The sequence below is a fragment of the Sinocyclocheilus anshuiensis genome, unplaced genomic scaffold, assembly GCF_001515605.1.
Source record: "Sinocyclocheilus anshuiensis isolate Anshui unplaced genomic scaffold, SAMN03320099.WGS_v1.1 scaffold200, whole genome shotgun sequence".
NCBI lineage: Eukaryota > Metazoa > Chordata > Actinopteri > Cypriniformes > Cyprinidae > Sinocyclocheilus > Sinocyclocheilus anshuiensis.
Genome location: NW_015558595.1, coordinates 148,361 through 161,674, shown reverse-complemented (window position 1 = coordinate 161,674; position 13,314 = coordinate 148,361). Strand labels below are relative to the sequence as shown.

The 13,314-nt window shown below is 36.5% G+C and overlaps 1 protein-coding gene across 1 annotated transcript in view; it reads right to left on the bottom strand.

The window, feature by feature from the left end:
• magi2a (membrane associated guanylate kinase, WW and PDZ domain containing 2a) overlaps positions 1-13,314 on the bottom strand; it is a 229,420-nt gene that overhangs the window by 88,011 nt on the left and 128,095 nt on the right. The window contains exons 3-5 of the mRNA XM_016475753.1: positions 7,525-7,644; positions 4,963-5,178; positions 1,241-1,445 (exon numbers count right to left, since the gene is read on the bottom strand). Of these exons, the coding sequence (XP_016331239.1) occupies positions 1,241-1,445; positions 4,963-5,178; positions 7,525-7,644 (541 nt within the window). The remainder of the gene's footprint in view (positions 1-1,240; positions 1,446-4,962; positions 5,179-7,524; positions 7,645-13,314) is intronic.

The window sequence follows — 13,314 nt, the reverse complement described above, 5'->3', positions numbered from 1 at the left end:
ATGGAAACTGGTTTTAAACAGAGATGTTTGTGTAAATGTTTATTGATCATGGCAACAGTGATTCATCTATAGATCAAATGATGAAAAGTGTGTTATAACTGGGCGTATATCCAGATGCGCTGTACAGTCCAACACACTTTTAGCATTTAAAAGAGATGATTCAGGTGGCTGGATTATAGTGGTTTTGGTCCATGTTTGTGCCGTTGCCTGATTTAGATAATAATTTTAGTGATTCAGGCTCTAAATGAACTAATTTAATAAACAGCATTGGGTATGGACAAGGTCTGATGCTAATCACAAAGCCATGGTTAAAAACAAAGCAAAAAACAAATGAAATGAAAAGTGACAAAACAAAACAACAACAAAAAATCTATAATTGACCTAGTTGAGAAAGAATGTAAATGGAATCAACAGATGTCACTGAATCAGAACCTGTATATCTTGCATGAGCACCAAGGCTCAATATGGTCTGGAGCATGCACGCAAAAAACTGCTTCAATGAATTCTATACAAAGGTGCACTCAGTAAATTTTGCTTTATGTTGTCATGTCAGATCATACTTCCCTCACTAAAATAATTATCTAGCACAGTTTTATCATTAGTAGAATATTAAATATTTCAACACAAGCATTTCAGTCAAATATAGGGAAAATATCTGCAACCTGCCGCAACAGTTTAAAAGTAGCCCAGTTCTGTGGGAAAACGATGGGCTTCATCAACTCTGATGGTTGCTGACATAAATATATATAGGATTTTATAATTAAAATCATGAAAAAATACTACTAATTGTATATTACACATATTATAAAATATTATATTATATACATATACTTATTTATTTCAGTAATTCAACTCAAATTGTGAAACTCGTGTATTAAATAAATTCAAGCACACAAACTGAAGTAGTTTAAGTCTTTAGTTCTTTTAATTGTGATGATTTTGGCTCACATTTAACAATGAGAGCCAATGAGCCTTCAAAATGGTCTCTCAGTTTGGTTCACTAGGCTATACAATCATGGGGAAGACTGCTGTGAGATGTACCTGTAGCTGGTCATGTGATCGAAACATGGCATACTGCTCAATGTTAATGATTTTACTTTTTTTTCCTCTTCTTTCCAAAATTACTATTAATTCTATTCATTTAAATCTGTGTAAAAAAATACTGAATGCACCTTTAAATAATGCTGATTATAATTTAGAATTCAAATTCACTGAAAATTAGACAGATACAGATACTCACTCTATAAAGTACACTTCTCCTTTCTCAGTGTAAGCCATCTCCCAGTTATCTGGCAGAGGATCCAACTCGTCATTCTCGTCCAGTTTGAGAGGTGATTTTGGTGGTTCTGTCTCTTCTTTAGGGGCATCTGTGGAGGTCTCGGAGGGGCATGTGGTGGGCATCTCTCCTGAGGCGTCTGTACTCTTGTCTTCATGTTCACTGGACTCTGAAAAATGCAAAAAAAACTGCTTTTAACTGAAGTCCTAAAAAAATCATGCTTTATGTAATCAATTAAACTCTCACCAATATCATGAAAAGTCAATGAAAAGTCTAAGAACAGTAAACTGTTTAAACTGCCAGAATTAAACTAAATCTACAACATTTTAACAAGAGAAACTGCAGACCTACATCTCCGATTCAAACACCTCAATCAATGAAAAAGAAACAGTAGATGTGGATAGAAAAAGATGTAATAAAATTCACCAAAATAATCACCAAGAGAAGCTACACTTATAAAAAGAAGCTGTCAAATTTACAACAATGCAGCGCAATATTCTGGGAGACGTCTCTAAATTTATCGGCACGGCAAGTCTACAGAGAAACCGGTGAATGTGAGCGAGACAGACAGAGAAAATATTTATGAGAGGGAGATGTAACTGAGATTTGGAGTTTCTGAGAGAATTGAAAAGCAGGTCACTGTCAGAGGGGCATGTTAGAGAAGAATGTAAGAAATGATGGAAGAATAGACAGAGATGGAGTTAGCCGGACTGAGACGGTGAAATAAGAGCGGAGTGATTAAAATGGAGTCTGCAGTGAGAAAGCGAGAGAGAATAAGAGGAAAAAAAAAATAGAGAGCCGAACGTGTCCTAGTTTGAGTTATGGAGGATGGAGGTCCCATAGGAAAGGCGCAAAAGACAGATCGAGGGGAAGAGAGAGGGAGAGACGAAAGAAAAAGACACCGAATCCCATAACATTCAGCAGTACTGATGTTTTAATCAACTGAAAAATGAGAGGACAGCTTCACTCAATTCCACACACAAGCTCTGTTCCAAAACCTAGTGAGCTGCCTATTTAGACAACATTTAAAATCATCAAAGGCGCACATCGTCTTTTTGCCACACTTGCCAATGGTGGATAAATTGAGAATATTTTCCAGGCATGTAAAAACCATATATTTGTTTTATATATTGTAAATACCAAAACAATACATCTAAGATGGTGCACAACAGAAATAAAGAATATTCTTATCTCCTAACAATGTGTCTCAGATATTCCATCAACATCTCAGACTGTGCTCAGATATTGCAAGATACCAAAGCTCGCAATGAAAAGTCAGAGATTTCAATATGAGCTCAAACATTTCACATAAAATCCCAAGGCCACATTATTTGGGTTATCCACATTAATATTCTAGCTTTATTATATACTCTTACTTGCTGTCAAAAATTGTCTTATTGATTTCTATTTCCCAAAGAATTTTAAGATAAACGTTGAAAGACAAAGTTGATACTTTAGTGAAGTTGACAAACACCATTTGCAACTCATTTTATGTCCATAATGTTACATATTTCTGAGTGAAAGAATATTTACCCAATTTTTTGACTAGGATGTAGAGGCTGAAGGGTTGGTTGACCCCCCAAAAATAGCATTTTGTCATCAATTATTCAGCCTTCCAAACTCATAAGACTTTCATTCATCTTTGAAACACAAAAGTCAAATATGGTACTGTACCTGCTTAAAGGTGACATATCATGAAAATCGGACTTTTCCAGGTTTTAACTGCTATAATCAGGTCCCTGGTGCATCTACCAACCATGGAAACGTGAAAAAGATTAACCCAGTAACTTTGTTTTGGTAAGCCTTTTTCTGCAAGCGTCTGAGAAAACGAGCGTGTCTGATTTCGATCTCTTGGTGATGTGGCAAAGGGATCTCATTATAATATCACTGCCCCTTAATCTGTAAGTTTACACCCACGGCGCCGTCATTTTGATTTCGCAAGCGACAACGGTGTACCAGTTCTAATGCCATGGCGAAAGTTTGAGCAAAACATGCTAACTGTTCTGTCTTTGGCTGCACAGACGAGCACAGAACACTATTTAGAGTCCCAGCCTCAAAGGAGACAAGAGAGCAGTGGATTTATTGATTTATTTACTAAAATAAACATGCTATTTATTTCCCAGCTGTTTACCTACACAGACATAACCGAATGTTTTTTGTAACTTTAACGTAAACTTGTGTGTGAATGAGAACTTAGTTTAGAACTCGCATGTGACAGCCGCTTTCTGTCCGTGTGCTTCAGATATGTGCGCTCAGAAAACATATATCAGAAGTTTAAACTCATATAGTTTAAAACGCATGATTTCAGCGCGATAAAAATGATAATCAGAACCAAAACAGATGTTTTTTAGCAGGTACGAGCTGTAAAGGTGCAGCTCTATTCTGGAAAAGGGGGCGGGGAGCAGCAGCTCATTTGCATTTAAAGAGACAGGCCTGAAAAACAGCGTGTTTCTGCTTCCACTCAAAATAGGCATTTTCAAAATGATATAATAAATGATCTCTGGAGTATTTTGAGCTGAAACTTCACAGACACATTCTGGGGACACCAGAGACTTATATTACATATTGTAAAAAGGGGCATAATATGTCTCCTTTAAGGCACAAGAACCAATTAGGTTTGTTCTCACACATCAAGCAAGTACAGGTGAGCTTCAATTTACCATATTTGATTTGCTCTATGTATGTGCATTGATCAATTTTGATTGTGGTTTATATGTGAAAAACAGCCTAAATTAAATCTATTCAACATATAAAGGAGAAGACTTGGACTAAACAGCTCAGTTCATATGGATTTCTGTTGCAATGCCTTTATGTACTTTTGGAAGCATCAAAGTTTTGGTAGAAGTTCAATGGAGGTACACAAATCTCGGTAACACTTTAGAATAGGGAACACATATTCACTATTAATTAAGAGTTTTCACTCAATAAAATCCAAATCTGCTGCTTATTAATAGTTAGTAAGGTAGTTGTTAAGTTTAGGTATGTGTAGGATTAAGGGATCTAAAATATGCTTATGCAAAATAAGGCATTAATATGTGCTTTTTAAGTATTAATAAACAGCCAATATGCGTGCTAATAAGCAACTAGTTAATAGTGAGAATTGGTCCTTAAAAGAAAGTGTTAATAAAATCTCTCAGGTTACGTTAAAATGTCTTCATTTGTGTTTTGAGGATGAATAAACATCTTATAGGTTTGGGCGACATGAGGTTGAGTAAATTATAACATAATTTTTATTTTTCATGTTGAATTTAAGTGCACTGAGCTATTAAAGCTATTAAATTTTCCTCTGGCAGTTCTTTATATTACTACATGTCAACAATTCTCTCACTGTGTTCTAATTCACTATGTCATGCTGCTGTATTAAAGCCAGAAGAAAACAAAAGTTTTTTTCAGTACATCCAGACTTGATGCACGTTTCCGCCCCGCAGAGAGTGAAAACCAGGGAATGTGTGATAACACGCTGGTGCGACAGTTGCTAGGCTATTGCCCTGACAACAGTGGTTACTATGAGATAATTTAGAATGGAGGTGGTTGCTATGATAGATGATGCACCTAGTGGCCCGACAGTAGTCACCTCTATGCTAGTAACCCTGATCTGAGGTCACAGCTGTAAATGAACTTACTACACTGGAGAGCCGCACATGACAAGATCTCTCTTCTTCTTAAACTGATTGAGAGATCCTCACCTGGGGTGATGGCCACTACGTTGCCGTTGATGACGGGCCTCTCCTCCTCTTCCTCTTCAGGCGGCTCGATGCCAGCCTTCTCCATGTTGCTGACGGACTTGTTACGTCTGCGTTTGCCCTGTGATCTGGGTGTAGCGCCTGGCAACAGCTGCTCAGCTACATTCAGCAGCAGTGGGCTGGGCTCTGCCGGGGGCTTCGGGGTGCCGTAATAGTTATCTGGAACCAATCAGACATTTGATGCATAATTGACTTTTAATAGTTTATAATGTAAGCTCTGCCACCATGAAGTTACAACTCTGCAGATGGAGAAAGATGCAGTATCAGCCTCTCAGGCAATAAGCAAGGCACCTTTCTCCAGTGGGTGTTTAGTTACTTTGGGGACAAAATTGCTTCCAGAAGTGAGCTACATATGCAAACACAACTTTTAGGAACTTCCGGCAACATGACATGAAAGTGATTCAAGAATAAAGAAAACAATGTTTATTAATTATTTAAAAAAATATGTATTTTTGGTGTAGTATTAGGTTTGGTGTGCAGTAATTAAGAGTGTAGATTTGGTTTTAATAGCAGTTATGTTCGAAACATAAAAAAAAGACATTTTAAAATGAAAAAAATATATTATATATACATTATATATCTTAATGAGTAAGCAACTGAGTCATTCATTCATTTGATTCATTCAAATGGCTGATTCACACACACATTATATATCTTACTGAGTAAGCAACTGAGTCATTCATTCATTTGATTCATTCAAATGGCTGATTCACACACACATTATATATCTTACGTTGGTAATATTTTGTCATGTTTTTGAAAGAGAAGGCTTATCTAAAATACAGTAAACAGTGTGATAACAGTTAATAACAATTGTCTATTTTAATAACTGTGGTCCTCAAGAAACATTTCTTCTATTATCAAATTCGAAAACGATTGTGTTGCTTAATATTTTTGTGGAAATCGTGATACATTTTTCCCCCCAGGATTTCGAAATGATGAATAGAAAGTTCAAAAGAACACCAATTATCAATTTTGAAACATAAATCTATCACTTTTGATCAATTATATGTATCCTACTGAATAAAAAAAGAATAACCTCAATTACCCTTTTTATCTCCCAGTTCCAACTTTTTTTTTAATCCCATGGCGGAAACAAGCTTCCATAGTCTTATGTTCACTAAGGCTGCATTTATTTATTCAAACATACAGTAAAAACAGAAATATTGTGAAATATTATTACAATTCAAAATAAGCATTTTTAATTTTAATATATTTTATAAATATTTTATAAAATGTAATTTATTCCTGAGATGGCAAAGCTGAATTTTCAGCAATCACTATTCCAGTCTTAAGTGTCACATGATCCTTCAGAAATGTATCAGATTCTAATATGCTGATTTGCTGTTTAAAGAAACATTTGTTATTATCAATGTTGAAAACAGCTGTGTTGCTTAATATTTTTATGGAAATCGTGATACATTTTTTCCCCCCAGGATTTCGAAATGATGAATAGAAAGTTCAAAAGAACACCAATTATCAATTTTGAAACATAAATCTATCACTTTTGATCAATTATATGTATCCTACTGAATAAAAAAAGAATAACCTCAATTACCCCCAAACTTTTTAACAGTAGTGAGTATGGGAGTATAATACATATACATACAGCTAATTTTTAAAAAGTCAACAATATTTTAACATGTTTATAGCAATTTAATAATAATAAAAAAGATTTTACATTTTAAATTGAATGTAAAAACACAGTTTAGGATAAAAAAATGGTTAAGTGTCGTTGAGCGGTGCAAACACTTGCTAAGCTAAGTATTGCACGCACAGGACCCATAGTAAGTGTTAACCATTTTTAATAATTCATTTTAATTAATTGTAATTTCATAGGGACATGTCCCTAAACCATCAACACCCTAATCTACACATATAGTAGTAATTATAATTAGCTTTATATAAAAATATGAAAAATAACCTAGATGACTAGATGATGACTACAAGACTAGTCAGATGACTAGGTAAACGTGATGTGTTCATAATATCTTGCTACTCTGAGTGTGGTATTCGTATTGCTCAGTCAGTGAAAATATTGTCTTTGCAAACAAAACAAAACAACTCCATTCAACTTTTAAAAAAAAAGTCCATTCAGCCAGGACTCTGACACCAGTACAACACCACACACAAACTGTTGCTCAAATGACCGAGTGCTGTTCTATGTTTACAGACTCAATGAAAGTGCCATGGCTCCCCTGGGATGAACAGGCTCTAGAGGAGAGCAGGGCATCTGGTTGAGTATGCCTTCAATTCTCCCTGGGTCACTACCTGACATGATGCTGCAGCGTGCAACAGCTGTAACTCATAAATAAGAATGGATATCTATCTATCTATCTATCTATCTATCTATCTATCTATCGTTTGTTTGTACATGTACAACTGCACTGTATCTGATTAATTTTCTACACAGCTGTGATACTTTCATGTATATTGTGACCTTTCTCTATGGGGAGATAATGGGGCAAAAACATAATATGTGGTTGTGCAACCTGGCCAATTTACCTTCATAAGTTCCACTTTCCAGCAAAGCTCCACTTCTCTCCAATTCCACAAACCGCTCAACGGTCACAAAGTTGTAGTCTACTCCCGGAACCTCTCCTTCTTTAGGCTGTCTGGTTGTACCTACAGAGAAAAGAGAAAGGCAGGAGTTCAGGTCAGCGAGTCCTATAAGAGTTTGTGCCGTGTGCTTAATCAGCAGCTAGAAAGTTCATCCAACAACAAAAAAAGGTTTTTATAGCAAAGCTCAACATGAGCCAAACAGAACAGGTTTCCGGCTAACAGGTTTACTTCATCATTCATTCATGCCACATGAGCTGTCTGACAGTCTGTCAGACAGAAAAAAAGAATAAGGGAGGAAGAAAAACAAAATGTCAGGGTTTTGAGGCTTTAAGGTGAAAATAATAACGCAATCTCGTTCATACAAAATGAAACATACAAGCCTGGAGTAATGGTGTTTTCCAAAAACACAAAACAAAAACTGTCTACTCGAATCTTCCGTGTCACATCATCCTTCAGAAATCATTCTAATCACTCTAATAATCATTCTAAAAGAAAGAAGAAATACTTTTATTCAGCAAAGACACAGTGACAATAAAGACATATATAATGAGATTTCTATTTCAAGTAAATGTGGTTCATTGAACCCAATGTTCATGAACAATTCTGAAAAAAAATATCACAATGTATCTGTTTCAAAATTATTAAGCAGCTTATAATAAATTAAAGTTTTTCTATAATAAATTACATTTTAAAGCATATTAAACGTACTGTTTTATACATGATTTAAAAAAAAAATGGTATTTGACTGCTAGTGTATGATAAGAATTCACGTCCAAGCCAAGTCAAGTCTAATAACACTTTCACAGCAAAACATTCTCTTATGGCATTTGTCATGTAGCACCACTATAACACTAGTTGGCATACATTTTACCCTTGTTATGAGACTAGGATGCTAAAAACTGGACCAGGGGTGCCCAACTTCCTGTCTGGAAGTCTCTAGCACTCCAAATTACCTTTATTACCCGGTTCAGGTGTATTTATTCAGGGTTGGAGGTAAACTTTGCAGGATGTTGGTCCGCCAGGAGAATAATTGGGCATCCCTAAATAGCCTAAGGTGGTATGCTGTGTCTTAGCTAGCCACCAAGCTAGTCAGTTTTGCTACTATAATTTTACAGGGCTTTTAAGCTCTTGTTAGTTGCTCAGGGGTGCATTTCCCTAAAGCACTGTTAGCAAACTATGGTCGCAAGTTCCACTGAACTCTGTTGGTAACGATGGAACTTGAGACCATAGCTGCTTTTGGGAGCGCACCCCAGGCTAGAATAACAGCTGGCCGACCAGATGAACAGCAGCTTGGTCAGGTTGGGAGACCAGCTAAACAAGCCTAAAACAGTTAGAAAAGTGTGTGGTGGTAAAATGCTTAACATCTATTTTTACTACCTTAAATGCTAACAATTTCCAAGCTATTTAAAAAGAAATCAACGCACACCACCCCTCACTGAGAGTACAATGAGAACAGTTAAAGTGTATGTACATTAAGCAATGTGTTAAAATGACAAACTGAAGTGTTAATGTATTCCTGCATCCTGCATGTAGCAGAGATGTAATTAGCCAGCAAGGAGTTTGTGCTAATTGCTGCTAGCTGAGAAAACACTGGGGTATTTCTAAACTCTGCATGTTAAGGGAGCTCACTGCGGGAGTGCCAACAGTAAACACCTGAAAGACTCCAGGGTCAAAGACATGACGCTCATTATTTTCAGTATCTATTAATTTATTCAAAAACAAATAAAAAATGTCATTTAAACATAGAATGGTTCGAACACCTCTTCTCTGATAAGAATGTTTTCATTTCTTTTTGAAGGGCAAGAAGTTAAAAAAATGTCAGGGTGGTAAAACTGTCCTGATATCATAATAAAGAAAAAAGCCTGATGATAAGAAAATCTTATTAAAAAGTTCTGGATATCTTTTATTAAAAGGTCACCAAGTGTCTTAAAAATATCAGATAAATTAACCTTTTTATGACAAGCCAAGGTTAGTTAAGGCTGTAAAATGTCATGTGATGTGACATAAGAAGTGAATCATATTTATTATTTTAATTAATTATTAATTCATAAATGTACCATTTCTCACCACACACAGCATCATTAGACACGACTGCATTGCATTTATTAATTTTAAACTTCTTGAAAATGAAACCATATGAAACCAACCAGAATACTATAGTAATTCTAAGAACTTAAACTTGAATTTTAAAAGATTTTTGGGGACTTTCTTCTTTATCATTGACTCGCCAACACTTTAACAACTCTAAAAACCTTTACTCACCGGTTCCCATAAACCCAAGTACCACACATACAGGTGCATCGCAATAAATTAGAATGTCGTGGAAAAGTTCATCTATGGGGTATTGTCAAGAGGAAAATGAGAAACAAGAGACCAAAAAATGCAGATGAGCTGAAGGCCACTGTCAAAGAAACCTGGGCTTCCATACCACCTCAGCAGTGCCACAAACTGATCACCTCCATGCCACGCCGAATTGAGGCAGTAATTAAAGCAGAAGGAGCCCCTACCAAGTATTGAGTACATGTACAGTAAATTAACATACTTTCCAGAAGGCCAACAATTCACTACAAATTTTTTTTTTATTGGTCTTATGAAGTATTCTAATTTGTTGAGATAGTGAATTGGTGGGTTTTTGTTAAATGTGAGCCAAAATCATCACAATTAAAAGAACCAAAGACTTAAACTACTTCAGTCTGTGTGCATTGAATTTATTTAATACATGAGTTTCACAATTTGAGTTGAATTACTGAAATAAATGAACTTTTCCACAACATTCTAATTTATTGAGATGCACCTGTATAGGCCTAATATTAGAAGCAAACAACATAGAAAATTCCTGTACCCAGTTTTTGTCCAAATACTGGCCGACGTCAAGCGGTGACACTCTCATCCATTACCTGACCTACCAAATACCAGTTCACAGCAATCAAAATACAACTACAAGCAGTTTAAAAACCACATCGGACAGCATAGATTTGCACTATGGGAGCCCAAAAGGAGCCCTGCACAGTCATTAAGCTGTCACTAGTGTTTGAAACTCACATCATCTCTCATCGTCTATCAATCAATAGCTACACAATGACAACAAGCCCCAGAGCCGGGTGTCTTTCCACCGTGATAGCCTATGATGGGCATGCTAATGACAGGTCACAGGAAATAGGGGCAAATGGAACGTCTCCACTCTCACAACCCATGTCTTCTCGGGGCGAGCTTTGACTGAAGACTGCGCAAAGACTGCCTCATCACGACAACTAGAATATCTCACAATACCGCCGGCTACCCAAGCGTGTAATAACATAATGAAAAGAAAATGAATCCACTACGACCATTAAATCGCTTGCCAACATCGTCTTAAAGCTCAATTTGTTGATAAATCATACTTTAAATAAGAAAAGCAAAATGCTGGAAGATGGATCGATCTCAACGCCAGTGATTTCTTCTCAGGAGAGGCAGCTACCTTGGCAGAAAGGCTTTGTTGACGAGATGCGCATCAATCTGTTTATCTTGAGCTGATACAAACTGTAGCTGGATGCTCACAGAAAACATTTCTCACTGGCTTTCTAAAGAATAGCAGACATCGTCAGTGACTGTTGGCTGTGACTGTCATGTAGCAAAGACGCTTTTCATCAATACATGGTCAATTTTAAATGGGAAAGACTGTAAAGTTACAACATTTCGCAGCAGAGGCTTACGTGGCTATGCTAACTAACTAACTAAAATACAGGAATAACTAAACACACACACAAAAAATCACTCTTGGTGGCCTTATAAATGTTTACAAACATTACATTAAATATGTATTTCATCAGACACAAGCTTTTTAAGGTTGCTGAGAGTAAAGAAAGGTTGTGTGTAAAGTCCTTATATGGAGATAATTTTGGTGTGTTTATACAAATGACTAACCTCGGGCAAAGTTGGTTAATTAAAAAAAGCCAAATTCATTAACATTACCACAAGATTAAGAACAAATATGTGTGTGTGAATTAGTCAATTATTAGTGAACATGACCCAATGACTCTATGGAACATACAAGTCAGTTTTAAGGTTAAAGGTAAATATTATTACCTGAATATATTATATAATTTTTTTTCTGAGTGTCTATGCTAATTTCAAAGTGGACCTTTGAAGCTGGACAGCTATAATTAGCCATGCTATCCAGTGGGTGCTTTTCACGATGACAGTGCGTTCTCATGGGAGCACAGGTGAATTGCTTCCAGTTTTGAATGTAACTAATTTTCCTCGTAATACTGAAGTCTGGGTCATCTCATATTTGTGAACTCCTGTGCTACTAATGCTTTTCTAGCTGTCTAAATTCCATCACGCTAATAGTCCAGGTTGATGTTTTACAGCTCTTTCACTTGGCTGACTTCAAGACTTCAACACACCTGTAAACACAAGTGCTACTGTATGGCACTCAGAAGCGTTAAAGATGAAAGGGAGGTAATGCAGCCAGAAAGCTGAAAGCACAGTCAATATGCTATTAACACTGAGCCATACAACTCATTATGTCTAGATACACACAAGATAGGTCTCTCTAGCATCTTGTGTAGATTTTTTTTTATGCATATTGTCCATTAGTCCTTTGTTCCAAAGAGTTCAATGCATTAGGCAATGTTAATTTGTCATGGACTTTAACAAGTTAGTGCAGATAATAGACATATATCACGGGATAATACTTAGGAAAAACAATGTAAAATACGATCCTTTTATTAAGTTTGAGCTTCCCTCTAGAGTGTTTTCATAATCAAGCTTTTAACCAATTTACATCTAATTCAGCTTAAGTCAGAAAGTGCTTTCCAGTTTACCAACCTCTAGAGGAAGAGAAAAAAGTGATTCTTTCCACATGAGCAATCATGGGCTGCAGCGATTTGCAAAAAAGGCACACAGCTAGACGGCTAGTTATTTGTCCTCAGTATTGTCCACTCGGAAGTGGCATCATCTTCATGTGTACAAAATGTACTTCAATATCTCACGCAGAGAAGTGGGGGGGGGGGGAATACTATCTGGAAATAGTGCCTTTGCACATTTGCTGAAGCAAGGTAGAAAACGAAGAGAGGCGTGAAGGATTTGGGCTTGGCGTTTCTTTGAAAACATGGCACGTGGGCTATGTTCTGGAATGGGTTCACAGTCTCATAAGACATGCAACAAGAACAGTATGTGCTTCATATAGGCTAGGAGGTCTCAATTTCCACTGCATGGACATGATAGCTCATTCCTTGGGTTATTATATTATATTCTCCATAAACAACTACTTTTTGACGTGTAATAAAATTGGCCAATTTGTAACAATTTCTTGAAAGAAACATGTCTTGTCCTTGAAACATGATTATTTCTTTTGAAATTCAACAATAAAAATGTAAATATCACAATATCAAATTAATATTTTTTTCAACAATTTCTCGACGTAAATTTCAAGATAAAACATCTTAAAACAATAAATATGCTTTAAAAAGTCATAGACCTGAGAAAACATCTCTAGGTTACATATGTAACCATGGTTCCCCGAGGGAACGAGACGCTGCGTCGAGATTCGCTTTGGGAACGCCCCTGCGTGACCACGTTCTGAAGCACGTGTAAAATCAGTCCAATGGAGCAGCGAGACATCACGAACGGGGTGACGTGAGCGCCAGGAAGTATAAAAGCGCATCCGGCAGAGCGCAAGTTAGCTTCGATGAAGTAGCGCCTGGAGGGATGCAGGGAGTATGGCAAAGAGACGCAGCGTCTCGTTCCCTC